This window comes from Myotis myotis, unplaced genomic scaffold (genome assembly GCF_014108235.1).
Source record: "Myotis myotis isolate mMyoMyo1 unplaced genomic scaffold, mMyoMyo1.p scaffold_m19_p_4, whole genome shotgun sequence".
Taxonomy (NCBI): domain Eukaryota; kingdom Metazoa; phylum Chordata; class Mammalia; order Chiroptera; family Vespertilionidae; genus Myotis; species Myotis myotis.
Window position 1 is genome coordinate 52,843,262 of NW_023416346.1, and position 22,816 is coordinate 52,866,077.

Here is a 22,816-nt window from a genome sequence, read left to right on the forward strand (position 1 = left end):
GGTCTCTATTCTATTCCATTGATCTATATGTCTGTTCTTGTGCCAGTACCAAGCTGTTTTAAGAACAGTGGCTTTGTAATACAGTTTGATATCTGGTATTGAGATCCCACCTACTTTGTTCTTTCTGAGGATTGTTGCAGCTATTCGGGGTCTTTTTTTATTCCAGATGAATTTTTGGAACGTTCGTTCTAGATCTGTGAAATATGCTGTTGGTAATTTAATGGGGATTGCATTGAATCTATAAATTGCTTTGGGTAGTATGGACATTTTGATGATGTTGATTCTACCAATCCATGAACACGGTATATTCTTTTTGAATTCATTCTTGTGTATGGTGTTAAGTTGGTGGTCTAGTTTCATTTTTTTTTTTGCATGTATCTATCCAATTTTCCGAGAACCATTTATTGAAGAGACTCTTGACTCCATTGTATGCTCATGCCTCCTTTGTCAAATATTAATTGAACATAATGGTTTGGATCAATTTCTGGGTTCTCTATTCTGTCCCATGGATCTACATGCCTATTATTGTGCCAGTACCAAACTCTTTTGATTACAGTGGCTTTGTAGTATAACTTGAAATCTTCTTTCTCAAGATTTCTGCAGCTATTCAGGGTCTTTTTTGGTTCCATATAAATTTTTGAAGTATTGGTTCTAGATAAGTGAAATGTGCTCTTAGTATTTTAATAGGGATTGCATTGAATCTATAGATTGCTTTGAGTAGTATGAACATTTTAATTATGTAAATTCTACCAATCTATGAACACTGCATATTTTTTCACTAGTTTTTATCTTCTATCACTTTTATCAACATCCTATTGATTTCTGAGTACAGCTCTTTTACCTCCTTAAGTTTATTCCTAGGTATCATAATTTTTTTTGCAATGGTAAATGCGATTTTTTGTTTAGTTTATATTTCTGACAATTCATTATTGGTGTATAAAAATGCCATCGATTTCTGGGTGTTAATTTTGTATCCTGCTACTTTGCCAAATTCATTTATTAACTCTAGCAGTTTTTTGGTGGAGTCTTTAGGGTTTTCTATGTACATATCATGTCATCTATGAATAACAAGCTTTAGCTCCTCTTTGCCAATTTGGATGTTTTTTATTTCTTCTTCTTGTCTGATTACTGTGCTAGGACTTCCAATACTATGTAGAATAAGAGTGGTGAAATCGGACATTCCTGTCTTGTTCCTGTTCTTAGGATAAATGGTTTTAGTTTTTGTTCATTGAATGTGATGTTTGTTGTACGTTTGCCATATATGGTCCTTATTATGTTGAGATATGATCCCCCTATTCCCACTTTGCTGAGATTTTTTAAAATAAAAAACAGGTGTTGGATTTTGTTGAATGTTTTTTCTATATCAATTGATATGATCATGTGATTTTTTTGTCTTGCAATTTATTTCTGTGATGTATCACATTTATTCATTTGTGAACATTGTACAAGCCTTGTATCGCTGGAATAAATGCCACTTTGTCAAGGTGTATAATCTTTTTAATGTATTGCTGGGTGCAATTTACTAATATTTTGCTGAGGATTTTAGCATCTATGTTCATCAGAGATATTGGCCTTTAATTCTCTTTCTTTGTAGTGTGTTTATCTGGTTTCAGAATTAGGATAATGCTGGGTTCATAAGAAGAATTTGGAAGTGTTCCTTCCTCTTGGATTTTTTATCATAGTTTGAGGAATATAGGTGTTAGTTCTTCTTGAAAAATCTGGTCAAACTCCCCTGTGAAGCCAACTGGACTAGGGATTTTGTTTGCTAGGAATTTTTTGTTTTGTTTTGTTTTTTAATTACTGCTTCAATTTCATCAGTTGTTATTGGCCTATTCAGTTTTTCTGATTCTTCCTGATTCAGTTTTGGAAGATTGTATTTTTCTATGAATTTGTTCATTTCATCCAAGTTGTCCAGCTTGTTGGCATATAGTTGTTCATAGCTTTTTCTTACAATCCTTTGCATTTCTGTGGTGTCTGTTGTTACTTCACCACTTTCTGATTTTATTTATTCAGGTCCTCTCTCTTCATTTTCTTGATTAATTTGGCTAATGGTTCATCAGTCTTGTTTATTTTTTCAAAGAGCCTGCACATGCTATCACTGATATTTTTTATTGTTTTAGTCTATATGTCATTTATTTTGGCTTTAATCTTTATTATTTGCTTTCTTATACTTACTCTAAGCTTTTCTTGTTTTGTTTTGTTTTTTCTTTCTATTTCTTTAAGTTGTAGGGTTAAATAGTTTATTAATTTTTCTTGTTTTTTCAAGTATGCTTGTAGTGCTATGAACTCCCTCTCGAGACTGCTTTTTATGTGTTCCAGAGATTTTGGATTGTTATGTACTCATTTTCATTTGTTTCAGAAAGTTTTTGATTTCTTTCTTTATCTTATTGGTAACCCATTCATTGTTCAATAACATGCTACTTAGCCTAGATATGTTTGAATGTTTTTGAATGTTTTTACTGTACTTGATTTCTAATTTCATTCCCTTGTGATATGAGAAGATGCTTGATATAATTTCGATATTCTTGATCTTGTAGAGACTTGATTTGTGTCCTAACATGTGGTCTATCTTTGAAAATGATGCATGTGCACTTGTGAAGAATGTATATTCTGTAGGTTTGGGTGAAATGCTCTGTAAACTTCAATTAAAACCATCTGTTCCAGTGTGTCATTTAGAGTCTCTGTTTCCTTGTTAAGTTTTTGTCTGAAAGATCTATCCAGTGAAATCATGTGAGTGTTAAAGTCCCTTGCTATGTATTGCTGTCAATCTCTCCCTTAAAGGCCCCTAAAAGTTTTTGTTTTTGTTTTTGTTTTACATACTTAGGTGCTCCTATATTGTGTGCTTATATGTTTACCAGGGTTATATCCTCTTGTTGGATCAATTTCTTTAGTATTATGTACTTACCTTTATTGTCTCTTGTGATAACCTTCATTTGAAATCTATTTTTTCAGATATGAATACTGCTACAACAGTTTTTTTATCCTTTTTATAAGCATGTGAATTTTTTTTATCCCTTCACTCTCATCCTGTGTGAGTCTTTTGTACTAAGGTGGTTCTTTTGTAGACAGTATGTAATTGGGTCATATTTTTATATTCATTCAGCTACCCTATGTCTTTTGATTGCAGTGTTTACTACATTTACATATAAGGTTATTATTGATAAATACTTATTTATTGCCATTTTAATTCTTTATGCCTATGTTTCTCTCTATATATATTTCTTTTCATTATAGCTGTCCTTTTAGCATTTTTGCAGTGCTACTTTGGTGGTGATAAACTCCTTTAGACTTTTGTTTTCTGGGAAGCTTTTTATTTTACCATCTATTTTGAATGATAGCCTTGCTGGATATAGTAATCTTGGTTTCAGATCCTTGCTTTTCTTTACCTTGAAAACTTCATACCATTCCCTTCTGGCCTGTAGAGTTTCTGATGATAAATCAGCTGAAACCCTTTTAGGATCTCCTTTGAAGGTAAAAAATTGCTTTTCTCTTGCTGCCTTTAAGATTATCTCTTTGTCTTTAATTTTTGGCATTTTAATTATGCTATGTCTGGGCATGGGCCTCTTTGGGTTCTTCTTGCTTGGGACTCTCTGTGTCTCCTGAACTTGTGTGACTTTTCATTCACCAGGTTATGGAAGATTTCTGCCATTATTTCTTCAATCAGGTTCTCTCTCCCTTGCTCACTTTCTTCACCTTCTGGAACACCAATTATGTGAATATTGATACATTTTCATGTTGTCCCACAGCTCCCTTAAGCCATCGTCCCTTTTTAAATTATTTTTTATTTTTGGTTCTCTGATTGAGTGATTTTTTCTACCCTGTTTTTTATTTCACTGATATGATCCTCAGCTTCCCCTAATCTACTGTGTAGTCCTTCCACTATTAGTGTTATCAGTGCTATGTCATTCTTCATTTCTGACTGGTCTTTTTTCATAGTTACTATATTTTTTTTCATGCTGCTGAACATCTTTGCCATCATTATTCTGAACTCTATATCTGATACATTTCTTATCTCCACTTCATTTAGCTCTGCTTCCTGCACATTATCTTCTTCTTCCATTTGGGGCTTGTTTTTTGTTTCCCCATTTTGGCTGTCTGTGTGTTTGTGTCTATCTATTAGGTAGATGTGCTACTACTCCCAATCTCTAGTGCAGGAAAATGTGAAATGCTGTTTCTGACTGACCCTGAATACCCTGTTTGGGTCTATGAACAATTCACAACTAATGGCTCACTCATCTGGGGCTGAATGCCTTTGGGAAAGACCAAGATGTTCACTGGGGTCTGCTTTTATTAGCCCTGGGCCCGAAAGGAGACCAGGCAAAGACTCAAAGCCTCCAGAGAACCGCTTCTGCTTGCAGTCTGATTGTTATCAGCCTTGATTGGCCTCAGGCTATCGACCACAGGATGGGGCAAGAGGCTTTCCAACAGGGTGGGGCAGTTGCTTCCCTTCCAGGCAAAAGCTGCCTGGATGGTAAAGGTCTGCCAGAGAAAGATGTCCTCTGAAATATGAGGGAATGACACAGCACAGGAAACTTGGGTGGATGTTTTCCATGCTCTAACCCCAGAGTCCCCAAACCTGGATTCTGGTCACATCACTCTAGTCCACTCTTCCCTCCCTCTTCCATAGCCCAAGGTGATTGGCTGAACACAAAATTTTGTGTTGGCCCTTTAAGAGGTTGCCTGCATTTCCAGTCATCTCTTGATGACAGATAGCAGCCCTGCTCCTTTTCATAGCCAGATATTATGTGGGCACCTTTCTCAGTTCTGGTGCTCTGGGCTGGGAAACCCACTTGTGGTTTATACCCAGAGTTCTCAGTGGGAACCTTCCACAATTGAGATGTCCCTATGGAACTTCAGCTGCTGTATGTGTGAACCCAACCAGCCCTTTTGCACCTCCACACTTCCTACCAGTCTCTATGCGGTCTCCACTTTTCATCCTTGGTTATTAGGGTTCTTTTCAGCTAATATTCAGTTGATATTTCATGGTGTTTTTTGTGGGGGTTTTTTGTATTTAATTGTAATTCCAGTTTGCTCCTGGGAGAGTGTCCTTGTAGCTTCCACTTACTTCACTGCCATTTTGGATCACTAAGATGTTCTGTCAAAACTGGGTTTGAGTCTTGGCCAATTTGGCTCAGTGGATAGAGCGTTGGCCTGTGGACTCAAAGGTCCCAGGTTCAATTCCGGTCAAGGGCATGTACCTTGGTTGCGGGCACATCCCCAGTGGGGAGTGTGCAGGAGGCAGCTGGTCGATGTTTCTCTCTCATCGATGTTTCTAACTCTCTATCCCTCTCCCTTCCTCTCTGGAAAAAATCAATAAAATATATTTTTTAAAAAAACTGGGTTTGAATTCATGCCACTCATTTGTTATCTGACCTTAGGTAGGCAAACTATTTAACCCCTGTAAACTTCAATTTCCTTACCTGTGAAATGATGGTTGTAATAGTGCCTGCCTCACAATGTAGTTGGGTCAGTTCTAGGAGGTAACAAAAGTGAAGTACTTAACCTGGCACATAGCAGATGCTTGATAAGTGGTAGCCATTATTTTGAATGTGGCCTCATGAACTAGAGGCCTCTTTGGCTAGAGGCCTCTCTGGGTTTTGGATCCTGAGGCCACTGGAGGGGAATAAAAGTTATAAAAGGGCACCTTAGTATTTTGTATTGGTTTTGAAGTTTAGCTGTGCACTGTAAAGAGAATAATTGTCCTTGTTTTGGAACTTAAATAGCAAGTGACACCAATTCTCTAAGACTCAAGTTTTCTTTTTAAATCTGGGAAATGGACATAAAAATTATTCCTCTGTCAGTTTTGTTTTTTTAATCTTATTGTTCGGATTATTACAGATGTTTCTCCTCCCCTCCCCCATACCTCCCCTCCAGCCAGTTCCCACCCCACTCCAGGCCTTCCCCCTCCCCCCCCCACACACTGACCTCATCCATAGGTATAAGCACTTTGTCCAATCTCTTCCCACACCCCCACAACCCTTACCCCTGAGAATTGTCAGCCTGCTCCCTTTCCATGCCCCTGATTCTATTACATTCACCAGTCTGTTCTGTTCATCAGGTTTTTTTATTCATTTGATTTTTAGGTTCACTTGTTGGTAGATATGTATTTGTTGTCACTTTGTTGTTGATAATTTTTTATCTTTACCTTTTTCTTCTTCCTCTTCCTAGAGAATACACTTCAGCATTTCATGTAATGCTGGTTTGGTGGTGATGAACTCTTTTAGTTTTTTCTTGTCTGTGAAGATCTTTATCTGACCTTCAATTCTAAATGATAGTTTTTCTGGGTAGAGTAACCTTGGCTGTAGGTTCTTGCTATTCATCACTTTGTATTTCTTGCCACTCCCTTCTGGCCTGCATAGTTTCTGTTGAGAAATCAGCTGACACTCGTATGGGTACTCCCTTGTTGGTAACTGTTTTTCTCTTGTTGCTTTTAAGATTCTCTCTTTGTCTTTTGCCCTTGGCATTTTAATTATGATGTGTCTTGGTGTGGTCCTCTTTGGATTCCTCTTATTTGGGATTCTCTGTGCTTCTTGGACTTGTAAGTCTATTTCTTTCACCAGGTAGGGGAAGTTTTCTGTCATTATTTCTTCAAATAGGTTTTCAATATCTTGCTATCACTCTTCTTCTGGCACCCCCATATTAGGATGTGGATACACTTGAAGCTGTCCCAGAGGCTCCTTTCACTGTCTTCATATTTTTGGATTCTTTTTTCTTTTTGTTTTTCCGGTTGGGTGTTTTTTGCTTCTTGGTATTTCAAATCTTTGACTTGATTCTTGGGATCCTCTAGTCTGCTGTTGAATCTCTGTATATTATTTTTATTTCAGTCAGTGTATGCTTAATTTCTGATTGGTCCTTTTCATATCCTTGAGGGTATCACCAAATTTCTTGGAGGTTTCTAGAAGATTCTTGAGTAACTTTATAACCATGGTTTTGAACTCTATATCCAGTATTTTGTTTTCATCCATTTCTTTCATTTGTGATGTGTTTCTTTGTCTCAGCATTTTGGCTGCTTTCCTGCATTTGTTTCTATGTATTGGGAAGCTGCTAAGTCTCCTTGAGTTGATAGAGTGGCCTTGTGTGGTAGGTGTTCTATAGGGCCCAGTGGCTCAGCCTCCCCAATCAACTGAGGTGGACACTCTTGGTGCACCCCTTTGTGGGGTAATTGCACAGTCTTGCTGTAGTTAAGCCTTGATTGTAGTTGGTATCACTGGGCGGAATTGACTTCCACACCAATTGGCTGTGATGACCAGCTGTGTCTACTCTGGAAGAACTGTTGTGCAGGATACAACCTTATGGGGCAGGAATTGTTTCTGGGGCTTTGGTGCTCACTGAGTCTGCCCCTTGAGTGTGTCTCTTATGGATGTGAAGAGTTGTAATCCAGTATGGTCTCACTCTGACCACTGGGTACACTGGCTCTTGGATCTCCAAGGAGGTGCAAGGCCAGCCACTGTCTGAGGCCGCCAGCAGGAACTGCAGAGACATCTGCAGATTTCTCCTCTTTGTATGGGGTTTGGAAGTGCCCAGATGAGGCCCAGCTATGAAGCAAGGCAGGCGGGCCTTGGATCTTCTTTTGGAAGCTCTGGAGCTCTCTGACCCAGCTGCAGTTTGATGGGTGTTATGCAGAGAAAGGACAGGCCATTCATATGCAAAAGCTGATGCACACAGCTTGGGTGGGATTGTAAATTGGGTGGGGTGGGGCCTCAGGGAATCACCAGGGCAGAGCAAACAGCAATGGCTGCCAGTCAGCCCTGCACTGGAGAGGTCCCCGGGTCTCTGCTTCCTGAGCCCCAGTGCAGGAACAATGATCGCTGTGAGCACCTCTGAGAGAATGCTGCCCTCGAATTCCTGTCCCCATGCCAGACAGTCCAGTTTCTCCCCGTATGTGTCTGGGTCCCCCAGAGTCCACCTGGAACTGGAGTTCAGAGCAAGCGGGAGCTTGTATCTCCCTCCCAATTAAAAGAGCAGCACATCCAAGTGCCAGCACTTTCCGCACCTCCATACCTCTTACCGATCTCAATGCACTTTCTTCACCTCTCTAGTTGTGGAACTTCCACTCAGCCAGCTTTCCCGCAGTTCTGGGTGGTAGTTGTTCTGCCTTTTAGTTGTAATATTGATGTGGTTGTGAGAGGCAGCAAGTATAGGTATTTACCTATGCCACCATCTTGGTTCTCCCCTTCCTTTGTCAGTTTCTAAAACAGTTATGGAATCATCTATGACGGTTGTTCAGGAAGTGTACAAACAGTATAAATAATATTGTAAAGTCAGTAAAGTAATGGTGATTTTTTTAAAAAGCAAAAGAAAAAAAGGCACTTTCTTGAGATTCTTCTTTTCCTGACTTCTTAATTTTAGGCTAATTCCTGAAACTAGTGGCAGTAGATACAGTGGGGAAGAAAACCCAAGAAGCAGAGAATAAGGATACCTGGTTTCTTAACACAACTCTAATATTTAACTTCTTATATTTAGGAAGTAATCAACAGCTGGAACTCCATTTCCTCAAGTTTAAAATATGAATCAGTCATTGGGTAAGCATCTATTAGACACTTGCAGGCACAGTACTATAGGTGCTATAATTATAAATAATGCCAGGTAACATACATTGAGCACACTATATTTGCCAATCATTTTGCTAGGGGCATTATCTCTAACCCAACCAAACCCTGGGAGTTAAAATAGTCTTATCCCTATTTTATAGTTAAGGAAATTGAGGCTTATATTTTCCTTATGGTGAATAAACTAAAGTCTCCTCAGAGGAATTCACTGTCTAGGAGGGTAGGTGAAGGCATAATGAAATCATTGTGGTATTGTGAATGTCTCTACACATACCCATATATCTAAAATACTTAGTTCAATTTTGTGGTAGAAAATCAAATGAGATTTGGTGTGAAAGGTATCTTAAAGAAACCTGATGTTATTGAAAGGGCATAATTTTATGTTGTATGAAAATTGTTAGGACTATCCATTTCAACAGCCATTGATTGAGCTAATTCAAGAAGGTCTTATATTCTGAGGACTGTCTTGTTTTGCACTAGGTAGAGTATTAATAGGCCCTTGCCTCTTTACAGCACCCCGTCTTCTTTCTTCTGAGACCTAGACCTGGTCACAATTCTAAAACCCATATATTTCTTCAACCTCACCAGAATAAATCATCCATTGATTGTACTACCTTTTTAAAAATTTTTAAAATTTATTTCAATTACAGTTTACATTCAATATTATTTTGTTTTAGTTTTAGGTGGACAGTATAGTGGTTAAACAATCACATACTTTAAAAAGTTTTCCTGCTGATATTTCCAGTAGCTAACTGGCACAGTACATACTTATTACAATGTCATTGACTATATTTCCTATGTTGTATGTTATTTTTAAATAGCCACAGTAATCTTGAGAAAGAACAATATTGGAGCACTCACATTACCTGAAACTATAGTACAATGCCATAGTAATCAAAACAGCATAGTGCTGCCAAAAAGAAAACAAAAAAAAACAAACAAACAACAACAAAAACACAGACATATATGTCAATGGAACAGAGTAGAGCCCCAAAATAAACCCACATCTATGTGGTCAATTAATATTTGAAAAAGAAGCAAGGACATACAATGGGGTAAAGTGTAGAGAGTGCCTGGGAAGGCACATGGACATTTCTTTCATTATTGTCAGCTGAATCCAGTGGTGTTGGCAGACCTATGTCCTGGAAACACACCTTGCCAGAGGCAGGAGTGTTGTCTGCTTGACCTTCAACCCAGGCACCAGCGGGTGGGTTTCGTTATCTAAATCCAGCCAAGCACCAGGAATGAATAGGACTCGGGCCTGCCAAGAATGCACTCCTTTGTCTTGACCTTTAGTAAAACTTCCTGGTTTTTGCTGTATAAAATAAATGCACTGGGTTGGTTCTGGGTCACTGTCTCTCCATCAGAGGACAGCTGTCCCACCTGGCCCCAGCTTTTTCCATCTATCTCTGTGTCTATCTCTTTCTTTCATTTTCTCAATCCCCAGCAGCCCCTACTCAGGAATTGAACCACTCTCTAGCCACGCTGAACACAGAAAAGAGAGAAATTTTTACAGTAAAGGCAGTCTATTCACAAAATATTTGGGGGAAGATTGGATAGACATGCAAAAAATGAAAGTAGACAACCTTTTACATCATATGTAAGAATAAACTCAAAATGGATTAAAGACTTAAATGTAAGACTAGATACCATAAAAACCCTAGAAGAAAAATTTCAGATATTTCTCTTAATATTTTTTCTGATAAATCTCCTCAGGAAAAGGAAACAAAAGAAAAACAAATGGGACTATATCAAACTAAAAAGTTTTTGCACAACAAAGAAAATCATCAAAATGGAAGGCAAACCATGAATGAGAGAAGATATTCACCAATGATGCATCTGAGAAGGTGTTAATATCCAAAATAAAGCACTTGTACAGCTCAACACCAAAAAACAATCTAATTAAAAAAAATAGGCAAAAGATCGACTACCTTTTTTTACTGCTTCTGATCCACTGCCTGTGCTCAGTTCCCTCTTTAGGAAACCTAAATTCCATGGTCTATCATTATAATTACTTTGTTTCCATATACCTTTGAATCCATTGCCCTTTTCTTCCTTTATCATTCTCACCTAGCAGAACTCAACCCTGGTTAAATCCAACCTTTTGCTAATGTGCATCTGTACCCACATGGCTGAAGAAGCTAAAGGAAACCTCGCAATGTTTATAACTGATGTTCCTTTAAATTCAGTACCCTCAAGTGGACCCTTGGAGTTTTCTTGAAGTCCTACCTAATTTCTCTAGTTTTTTTTTTCCTAAATTGCTCAGGTCCAGGTCAGCATATTGCTAACTCTACTGGAGTGTTTTTATACCTCATCCTACTTGGCTTATCAATAATTTAGCAATTTATCACTCTTTTTGCTTAGTTCCCCCTTCTATGTTGCTTCTCTCTCTACCACAGGAGCTACTCCTTCTCTGGTACCTCCTGCCATTCTCATAACATTGAACTGCCACAGTGCTCAATTCTAGAATGTCTTCTTTTCCGTTTGTCCACATTCACTTCCTTGGTGATGTCATCTAGTTTTGTAGGTTTATTTACATAGCAGTGGTGGCAAAGATAGTGCTCACCAAATAGTCCTGTTCTGTTCTATTTTACATGCTATTGGGTTGCCCAATATATGTAATTCTTGTTAAGAGGAACATAAACACAGTCAGGAGCAATTAAGAACAAGTACTAGCATCTGAGGGTATACGGAGGGGTTGGATTTTGAGAGGAAGGGACAGAGCATTGCATCATGGGAATGACACCAGTAACGTGGCCTGGTTAAACAGGGGTTGGAATGAACCCAGACAAACCAAGTTAGGGCAGAGACGTCCCCAGAGCCTCGTCCTGTCATGTTCCCTGGAAGCCACTCCTTTTATGCCTCTCCCCCTCACTGTAACTAAAGACTCCTGGGGGAACTGCCAGAGCTGGCATTACAGGAAATTGTTTGTGGCCTGTGAGGTTTCTCTGGTTACTTTCCTCAGTGACAGAGGACAGTGATGATTTCCTGTCTGTTAGCTGCATGCTAGAGATCAGGAAACTTTTGATTCATGACAGACAGATTTTATGGGACACCCAAAAGCCATTGTTTGGAAGTTGGCCAAAGTTCCAAACAGATATCACTTCAACTTTGGCAATGCCTGTTGAGTCCTCTTTGTTTCAAGTGGATAACTTTTATCATTTAGTAACATAGTGTTTTTTCTTCTTACTAATGATATATGCTCATTGACGACTATTTGGAAAACAAAGAAATATTTGGAAAAGCAAATACAAATTATCCGTTATCTGAATAAATGTAGTACTCAATATTAGACAAAATGACAACATAGGTAAAGGTTAAATTGAATGCTACTCTTTCTGTTCTCTTTTCTCTGCCAGCCTCCATTTTCCTACTCCTACAGTACCTCTTGATCTCACCCTTATGAAAACTTGCCTATCCTATATACCATAAAATTGAGGGCAAACTGCAAAGTGTACAATAGCACTTATCATGTCACATATCAAAGGCATATAAAAGTTGTTTTTCAAGTTCTCTGTTATCAGGAATATGTTTGGAATCTAAAATAGCAATATTTTAGCTCTGCCATCACTACCGTATTACTAAGGTATTGTGGAAATAAAGTGCTGTGGGAATATCTAAAGATATAAGAGACCATCTGAGAAATTAATAATTCTCCTTGGAAATTAGGAAAAGAGGCAAGTGTGAGGCTGACTCATAAATATTCCCTTCTTTTTAATAAAATAAACAGCCAACGTTAAACAAAAAGTTAGATGTTGCTAAATCCATCCCAGCGATAAGTTCTTATTACAGGCAATAGTTAGAATTTGTTTTGCTTCTTTTCAAAGTTCCTAGGGTCAGAATGGCAGTTTCTTCATTTTTGAGTTTTCACATTAAGTGTCTGCTAGACAAAGAACTTAGAAAACACTAAATTATAAGGGCTAAGGTCAAGACCTTGGAGTTACACCTTGGTTCAAATTCCAGCTCTATTCATGTGGTCATCAAACATTCCTTATGTGCAATCCACTGTTTTGGACATTGGGGATGCAATGTTTGACAAAATAGATAAGGTCCTTACTAACACAGAGCTTACATTCTAGTGGGGGCAGACAGAATGTTTAATGTGAGAAAGATAAGTGATATGATTGTAAGTAACCGGGGGCTACCTTAGGTTGAGTGGTCAGGATTGAACTGAGACCAGCATGATGAAAAGAGGCCAGCAATAAAAAAAACATCTAAGGAAGAACATTCCAGGCAGAAGTAACTACTAGGGCAAAGGCCCTGAGGCAGAAACAGACTTAAGTTTTTAAAGAGAATGAATACCAGTGAATTGAAGTGGAGTAAGCCAGGGTTGGAGATGGTCAGCACATGTCAGGAGCATGCAGGGGGTCTTATAGAAATTCAGCTAATAACAATAATAATGATAACAACAACAACAACAACATATTAACACAGAAGAAAAAAGGAAGTTATAGAATTTGAAGGTACAATATCACCTGAGGAGTTTGGATCTGACTAACTGGGCATAGGGGGTCATTGTAAAATTTGAATTGTGTGTTAAAAGTGGAGCCTGAGGAGAAGAATTCTAAGAGCAGAATACAGAGTGTCCATTTTTATCTATCATTGCATTTCTAGCACTTGATTTTTTAAAAAAATTCTCTCTTACAGCCACTGTTTTCTCAATAATTGAAAATACATAAGTCCACTGGGGCACCAGGCTATGTCAGGGTTTTGAGCCACATGTAAAGAAATTCTCTTGTATTTTGTGACTAGAATTTCTACCAATGAGGGGGTATCTGAGCCACAAACCAGCTACCAAACCAGCTATTGAGTGAGGTATAAACCTGACTTAAAAGGGTATGGACTTAAGATGACTTTTTATTTCATGTGACTCATGACACCATCAAATAAATTTACTTGGTTAGGAGAAATATGGCCAAGGGTTAAGTTCCTTGGGGCAACATTGATTCTTGTTTCACATGGTTTACTAACTTTCTTCTTTTTTTTTTTTTTTTTTTTTTTTTTTTTTTTTTTTTTTTTTTTTTTTAATAGGGACAGAAGAAATCCTATGGAAAGGCATGTGGAGGCCAAGACTGCAGTTGGGGCTGTAAATGCTTTCCGGAGAAAGGAGTGAGAGTAAGTTGCTTCTTTCATTGTTGAAAGACAAACAGTCACAGAAGCTGTTATCTGAAGTGTGTGTGTTTTCTTTAGAATTAAACTGCTTAGAATTTCCTCTTATGACCCTGTGGAACAAGTAAAGCGATGATGACCAGCTGGAAGAAGCTTTGCTAACTAATGATAGGCAGAATTAAATTGGTCAAAGTCTCTGAGGGACCAGAAAGAGGTTTCCTTTATTGACTCAATGCCAAGGTTTCCTCAAGGTTTCATCTGGAGTATTTTCAAAAGTCAGTTAGGTTGTACAGAACCGGATTATGATATGTTTGTAGATATGTGTAAATTATTATAGCTCATTTATATCCATGTGGTTCTTTCTTATCACTCTGGGGACTAAGTGGTCCAATTGTGTTATCTACAGAGTAGGATTATGACTAATCCAATATCCAGAATGCACGGTAGCCATAAAGTCCAAAAATATAGGTAAGTATAGAAAAAGAGTGACTTATAGACATTATATTAAAACAGAATGTTTAAAATATTATGTAATATATTCAATGTAGTGTCCCCTATTAGCAATGCACAGTTCAAATTGATGTGCAAATGCAATAAATACAGAGCATGGATGCAGCATTTCCATCAATACTTGTATATACATATGTTCTTATTTGTATTTCTGATTTTTACAGAATAAATCTGCATCTATAGTGTAACTCAGGAAAGTATTCAAGGGGAGGTTCAATCTGTAAAAAAAATAAATAAATGTTTCCAGAATTTATGGCTACACTATAGAATTCAGATCTTTCAACTTTCAAACTTTCAGCCTTGTATTTGCACTTAAATAACACTCAACAAGCCTAAGAGCTTACTCAGTCAAAGGGAGGTAACACAAACAGGTCAACAAAACCCTCAAAAACAGCCAAATGGGGAACAGAGTGACCATTCCACCTTCTCTTTAATCATCTTCCATTTGCAGTAAAGTGAAATGTCAAACTGTGCCAGAATTTGGAGAAGAAAATAAAAAAGCCATCTTGTCATCAAAAATAACCAGACCCATTTTACATTGAAGGCATAGACCTAGAAAATCATAAAATATCAGAAAAGGAAGGTTACTTAGTGAGCTTCTCAACTTATCCACTGATTGTACAGAGACTCTGAAAAGGAAAATGACTTCCTGGGGTCATACAGCAAATTGATTACAAATTTGGACTATTTGTAATCCTGGGTCCTTTGATTTCTCCCCTATTTACTTTATCCACTACTGACTTCCAGGTAAGTTATGTTCACTGTATCCACCAAGATCCATGCCCTTGTCTCTGCTCTGCAACCAGGAAATACTTTTAAAAAAATAATTCTAGCCTGGCAGGTGTGGCTCAGTGGCTGAGCATCCACCCATGAAGCAAGAGGTCCCTGGTTCAATTCCCAGTTATGGCACATGCCCAGATTGCAGGGTTGCAGGGTCGATCCCCAGTAGGGTGCATGCAGGAGGCAGCCAATAGATGTTTCTCTCTCATCGATGTTTTTATTTCTCTTCTTCTCCCTTCCTTTCTCTCTGAAATCAATAGGAACATATTGGGGGGAGGAGGAGAAAACATCTGTCTATAATTTAAAAATAGAAAAGAAAAATAATTCTGCAATAAATGTTGAATACATTCTTTTTTCTTTTTTATTAAATGTATTGGAGTGACATTGTTTAATAGATTATATAGGTTTCAAGTGTACATTTCTATGATACATGATCTGTATAGGGAAGGGCAATAGTAAGTTTACAGTTATGATTACATGAAACAGTTTATTCTTGTATTACTTATTTGTATTACAATTGTAAACTTTTGCCAATCCTTGAATATTGCATTGTGTCCCCACCACTCAAAGTCAAATGATCTTCCACAGCAAGCAATGAAGACAACACAAAAGTCTCCCTTGATGCTCTCTCGGTCCCACTATTGTCTTTCTGGGCTTTTTCTGTGCATAATCATCAGAGATATGTACAAATATGTATTTAAAAGTTTCATTTTCTGTTTTTCCTCAAAATATAATCATATGTGTACCTTCTGTGCCTTTGTGTGTGTTTTTGTTATCGTTGCTTTCCACTTAATATGTCCTTAAAATCTTCTTCTCTACCCCTTAGATTATTCCAGCCATTCCCCTTTTGATGAACACTTAGGTTGTTATAAAGTTTTTGCTATTTAAAAAAAAAATGGTAGTGCTACAGTGGAAGTCCTTGAACAGGCCACCTTGTATGCATCTCAAGCATAGATACTAAGGATCAGAATTACCATATATAAGTGCAATAAGCATTTAAATTTTCAAAGCTAATGCTCAATTACCCTACCAAGTAGCTATTATAATTTACACTCAAATCAGCATTGTAGAAGAGTGTCCATGTTTCTATACCCTTGTCAGCACTTGATATTTTTGCTGATGTAGGCTAAAATCATCCCAATTCACAGACTATATGTGAAGTTAAGCATCTTTTCATATATTCATTGCACTTTTGTATTTCTTCTGTGAATTTCCTGAACTTATTCTCTGTCCACTTTACTAAGGGTGATTCTTATTGACTTACGTTAATTCTGAAAGATATGGCAAATAAAAATGGCCCGAGTGGAAACACACGAGATTTGAAGTAATAGGGCATTTCCTGATTGATTGTGGGGGCAGGAAGTATTTGGTCAGACCCCACAGCCAGGAAAATGAGAAGCAGCTCTGGACTGTTTGCTGGGTTCAGGAGCCTTTAAAAGAAAATGTTAATATATTGCTAAATGGAGGTTAGTCCTACACCAAGTAAACATGCCTATAATGACCTCATGGTTTAACTCCTCGCTGAGATTTTGATCTTTGAAGATAGAAGTCAATGGATTTCCTCTTCAAGGAGCCCTTGTTTGGGTTCCAAACATCTGGATCCCAAGTCTGGCTTCTCCTTTGAAAACATGAGTGGTTGAAGGAGCGTGGCATGGAGAAAATAACATATCACCACACATTTTTTTTTCAATATTTAAAAGACTCAGAGTCCACACAGTTAAACATGTTTTCCAAAAGCTTATTTGTGAATTCTGAAGTTTCTGGGTCAAGGTTATTGAACCAGACCAAACTGTATTTCATGAGTCAAGTGCAGGGATGTCCTATTTCCCAAGTACATCAGGAAGCCAGTGCTCATGGGGCAGATCCTGTGAACACAGATGCTTGAAGCCACCCATAACACTAGGTCCTTTTTGTCATCCTCCATACACTCTTACATTCTCAGGGCCAAGCAGGATTGTTTTAACTGGCCCAAGCACTGTTGACCCTGCAGGGCAGCCCCTCACAACCACTTTTGTGCAGATGTCAGAAAGATTTGAGACTGTTTTCCTTAGGTGAGAAGAGAGCACCCATTTGGATTTCAAGCTGTTCCTCTTGACCTCTGAGAGCTGGGAGGGGAACTGAATGTTGGGTCATCCCTGCTATATACTACAGCTTTTGGCAGGCCTGCCTCCTGCCTTGGAGAAACATCAAGTGCATAGCGTGCTGGGCAGTGTGTACTTTTCTTTTGTCAAAGTCCTTTTGAACTGACTATGACATTTACACAACACCTAGCACTCCTGAACACCTGCAATCCAATCTTTTTTTGGCTTAATCTATCTTGAACTGGTTTCTCAAAGCTATGCTTTACCTTTAAAAGCCCTTTCCTAGTGTTGGTACACTGATTTGTACTTTCCAAAGCATCTTCTCCTCCTAAGTTCTGTATTATTTTTTTTTCTTTTAATATATTTTTTATTGATTAAGATATTACATATGTGTCCTTGTCCCCACGTTACCCTCTACCCCCCCCCACCCCCGCTCATGCCCTCACCCCCCCGTTGTCCATGTCCATTGGTTAGGCCTATATGCTTGCATATAAGTCCTTTGGTTGATCTTTCCCCCTTACCCCCACCCTCCCCTACCTTCCCTCCAAGTCCCAACAGTCCAATCAATGCCTCTCCGTCTCTGGATCAGTCCTTGTTCATCAGCTTATGTTGTTCATTATATTCCACAAATGAGTGAGATCCTGTGGTATTTATCCGCTCTCAAGTTCCATCCATGCTGTGGCAAATGGTAAGAGTTCCTTTTTCTTCTTCCTCTTCTTAAAGAATACCTTTCAGCATTTCATATAATGCTGGTTTGGTGGTGATGAACTCCTTTAGCTTTTTCTTATCCGTGAAGCTCTTTATCTGACCTTCTATTCTGAATGATAGCTTTGCTGGATAAAGTAATCTTGGTTGCAGGTTCTTGCTATTCATCACTTTGAATATTTCTTGCCAGTCTCTTCTGGCCTGCATGGTTTCTGTTGAGAAATCAGCTGACAGTCGTATGGGTACTCCCTTGTAGGTAACTGATTGTCTTTCTCTTGCTGCTTTTAAGATTCTCTCTTTATCTTTTGCTCTTGGCATTTTAATTATGATGTGTCTTGGTGTGGTCCTCCTTGGATTCCTTTTGTTTGGGGTTCTCTGCGCTTCCTGGACTTGTAAGTCCATTTCTTTCACCAGCTAGGGGAAGTTTTCTGTAATTATTTCTTCAAAAAGGTTTTCAATATCTTGCCCTCTCTCTCCTTCTGGTACCCCTATAATTCTGATGTTGGTACGCTTGAAGTTGTCCCAGAGGTTCCTTACACTATCTTCATATTTTTGGAATCTCTTTTCTTTTTTCTTTTTCGGTTGGGTATTTTTTGTTTCTTTGTATTTCAAATCTTTGACTTGATTCTTGGGATCCTCTTTTCTGCTGCTGGATCTCTGTAAATTATTCTTTATTTCAGTCAGTGTATGCTTAATTTCTAGTTGGTCCTTTTTCATGTCCTCCATGGTCTCCCTATACTTATTGAGGGATTCATTAAATTTATCGGCGGTTTCCATAAAATTCTTGAAAAACCTTATAACCGTGGCCTTGAACTCTATATCCAATCGTTTGCTTTCCTCCATTTCTGCCATTTGTGACCTGTTTCTTTGTCTCCGCATTTTGGCAGTTTCCCTGTGTTGATAGAGTGGCCCTGTGCGCCAGGTGTCCTGTAGGGCCCAGTAGCTCAGCCTCCCCAGTTACCTGGGGTGGACACTCTTGGTGCACTCTTGGTGCCTTGGTTGTTGTAGAATCACTGGGAGGAATTGACCTCCAGGCCAATTGGCTGTGAGAATCAGCTGTGTCTAAAGTGGGAGAACTTCTGTGCTGAAGACACCCTTCTGGGGCAAGACTTGCTTCAGTGGGGCTTTGGTGCTCACTGAGTCTGCTCCCTGAGTGCGTCCCTTATGGATCTGAGGAGTTGCAGTCTGGATGGACCCCCTCTGACCACTGGGTACAGTGGCTCCTGGATCTAAGGAGGTGCTAATTCAGCCTCTGCCTGAGGCCACACAGCAGGAGCCACGAAGAGGCTCAGCTGTGAAGCAATGCAAGCCGCTGCGGGGCCTTGGGCCTTCTCTTGGAAGTTCCAGGTCTGCCTGGTTCGGCTGCAGTTAGGTACATTCACATGCAAAAGCCTCTGCGGCAGCCTGGGTGGGGCGGGGTCTCAGGGAGTCAGAGGGCGGAGAAAGCGGCCATGGCCGATTCTCCCGCCCGGAGTCGCGCGTCTCAGTGTTCCGGTAACGGCTGCAAGCACCTCTGAGGGAAAGCCGCCCTCAAGTTCGCTCGCTGCCGGACAGACCAGCTTCTCCCCGTATGAGACCTGGGTCCCCAGAGACTTCCCGGAACCGGAGTTCAGAGCCATCGGGAGTTTGTGATTCAAAAAGACAGCCGCGTCCTCAGGCGCCACCCCCTTTCCTCGCGCGCGCGCCGCCGTACCTCTGCACTTCACCTCCGCAGCGCCTCTGGCTCTCAGCGTGCTTTTCTTTCCTTCTAGTTGTGGAATTTACACTCAGCCAGCCTTCCTGTTGTTCTGGATGATGTTTGCTCAGTCCTTTGGGGTAATTTTCAATTGTTGTGTGAGGCAATAATTTCCCGGTGTTTACCTATGCCGCCATCTTAGTTGCTCATATCCTAAGTTCTGTATTATTATCTGTATGCTACAAATAATCTGATAAGTGATTTGCCCAAGATCACTAGCCTGTTAACAACTCAACCTTATTAACATACATTAGGAAAATGTCGACTTTAAAAAATGGCATACCTGGTAATGTTAGGTTGACATTTCTATCCCTTCCCTTTTTCCCTACTGGATTTGAAAACATTATGTTCCATTGGTGCATGTTTGTCTGAGTTGGGAACAGGCAGGAATGTTTGGTTATGAGCTTACTATTCCTTAATACTATTTTAGATTTTTCCCTATTTTAACAGTGTTCTGGTGTTAATATAGAGCATGGTGAACTCTTACTTATCCATGCCATGTAAAGGACCATTATTATAGATAACGCCAAACCGCAAGGAATGTTTGGATTGTCCCTTAGATAAGGACCATTTACCCCTGATTTATAGCTTGGGAAACTATGTACTAGCTGGAGAGTTTATAAGACAAGACTAAGTTTAAAGTGAAAGAGTCTAAGTTTCTTAATTCTTTATCTCCTACCTGTATTTTTCCACTTCCTTGTCACAAAATGCATTTCTCATGAATTCCAGAGCCCAGGTGCATTAAACAATAGGCCTTCACAGTGTTCTCAAAACTGCCTGGTACTGGCACAAGAGCAGACATATACTGGTAGACCAATGGAAGAGAATAGAGAACCCAGAAATTGACCCAAACCACTATGCTCAATTAACATTTGACAAAGGAGGCAAGAGCATACAATGTAATCAAGACAATCCCTTCAATAAATGGTGTTGGGAAAATTGGACAGATACATGCAAAAAGAAATGAAACTAGACCACCAACTTACACCATACACACGCACACACAAAACCTTAGGGTGGATAAAGGACTTAAATGTAAGATGGGAAATGATAAAAATCTTAGAGGAATCCACAGGCAGCAAAATCTCAGACATATGCCAAAGCAATATCTTCACCGATACAGCTCCTAGGGCAATGGAAACTAAAGAGAAAATAAACAAATGGGACTACATCAAAATAAAAAGCTTCTACAAAGCAAAACAAACCATCAACAAAACAACAAGAAAGCCCACTGCATGGGAGGACATATTTGCCAATGTTATCTCCAATAAGGGTTTAATCTCCAACATTTACAAGGAACTCACACAACTTAATAAAAGGAAGAGAAACAACCCAATCAAAAAATGGGCAACATGCCCTAACCAGTTTGGCTTGTGGGTAGAGCATCAGCCTGCGGACTCAAGGGTCCCAGGTTCAATTCCGGACAAGGGCATGTACCTTGGTTGCAGGCACATCCCCTGTAGGGGGTGTGCAGGAAGCAGCTGATTGATGTTTCTCTCTCATCGATGTTTCTAACTCTCTATCTCTCTCCCTTCCTCTCTGTAAAAAATCAGTAATATATATATATTTTTTTAAAAAATGGGCAACACACCTAAATAGATAATTTTCAAAAGAAGACATACAGAAGGCCAAGAGACATATGAAACATGCTCAAAGTCACTAATCATCCAAGAGATGCAAATCAAAATGACAATGAGGTACCATCTCACACCTGTCAGAATGGCTATCTTCAACAAATAAACAAACAGCAAGTGCTGGTGAGGATGCGGAGAAAAAGGAACCCTCATGCACTACTGGTGGGAATGCAGACGGGTGCAGCCACTGTGTAGAACAGTATAGAGTTTCCTCAAAAAGCTAAAAATGGAACTCCCATTTGACCCAGTGATCCTACTTCTAGGAATATATACCAACAAATTAGAAACACCAATCAGAAAGGATATATGCACCCCTATGTTCATAGCAGCACAATTTGCAATAGCTAAGATTTAGAAACAGCCTAAGTGCCCATCAGCAGATGAGTGGATTAAAAAACGGTGGTATAGCTACACAATGGCATACTATGCTGCTGTAAAAAGGAAGGAACTCCTTTTGCAACAGCATCGATGGACCTGGAGAGCATTGTGCTAGGCCAGGTGGGTCAGTTGGAGAGGGATATGTATCACGTGATATCACTCATTTGTGGAATATAATGAGCAACATAAACTGATAAACGAAAACAGATTCAGAGACAGCGAAGCATTGATCAGACTACCAAACCTCAGAGGGAAAGGGAAGAGATCAACCAAACGACTTGTATGCATGCATATAAGCATAACCAATGGACACAGACACTGGGGGGGTGAGAGCATGAGCCGGGGGGGGGTACAAATGGGGGGATAAGGACACATATGTAATACCTTAATCAATAAAGAAAAAAGACAAAAAATAAATAAAAAGACAACACTAGGCCTTCAATTTACTCTCTTCCTGCAAACAGCTGGCATTCCCTGTGTCAACTAACTGTTGCCATGGCTACCAAAAGGTTTTTTTCCATTTCTTTCTGAATTAAGCAATTCCTGTGTTCATCTTTCCATCCTCCCTCTGTATCCCCAAACACCTGTCCTGCCAAACCACTACCACACACACCAATGTCCTTATCCTCTACTGCTTCAAAGTGAAAGACTATATTGTGGCCTGGTGCATGAAATTTGTCCACTTGGGGGGTCACCCTGCCTGGCCTGTGCCCTGTCACAGTGTAGGAGCCCCACAAGCCATCGCCCCAAAGAGGTAGGTCCCACCCACCCATCCGGGGGTCCTCAATGGATTGCCCCAAAGAGGTAGGCTGGAGGCGGGGGCCTGCCTCCATGCTGTGTGGAGCCACAGGACCCCTAGGCCTCACGCATGGAGCCAAGGGACCCCCCAGGCCTCACCACACAGAGGCCTCCACCGAGCCCTGCCTCCAGGCCATGCAGAGGCCTCCACCGGCCCTACCCTGGGCCAGGCCACACAGAGGCCTCTGGACCACCGGCAGAGGTGCACGGAGGACTCCACCAGGCCTCAGGTCTTTTGGTGATGGATTGTGATGGTGTGATGCAAGTCCCCGATGCTGCAAGTCCCCACCCACATATGCCTCCTGCACAAGCAGCCTGCTGTTTGGTTATTACACATGAGGGCATCCTGACCATTTGCATATTACCCTTTTATTAGTATAGATGACCTCTTTGGGTGGCCAGGCCTTGCTCCAGCTGCCTGCACAAAGCTTTTTCCCTTCATTGCCTTCTCACTCTTCAGCCCTCTATGAGCTGACCTCATTCCTAACACTGGTCACCATTAACTTGCTTGTTGCCAAATGTAATAGAACTTTTTCA

General features: G+C 39.8%; 1 protein-coding gene across 3 annotated transcripts in view; it reads left to right on the forward strand.

Annotated features, from left to right (window-relative positions):
- Positions 1–22,816, forward strand: part of COL4A6 (collagen type IV alpha 6 chain) — a 398,864-nt gene that overhangs the window by 163,310 nt on the left and 212,738 nt on the right. For all 3 annotated transcript variants that reach the window (XM_036305431.1, XM_036305429.1, XM_036305430.1), the window contains exon 3: positions 13,581–13,664. In XM_036305431.1, the coding sequence (XP_036161324.1) occupies positions 13,581–13,664 (84 nt within the window). The remainder of the gene's footprint in view (positions 1–13,580; positions 13,665–22,816) is intronic.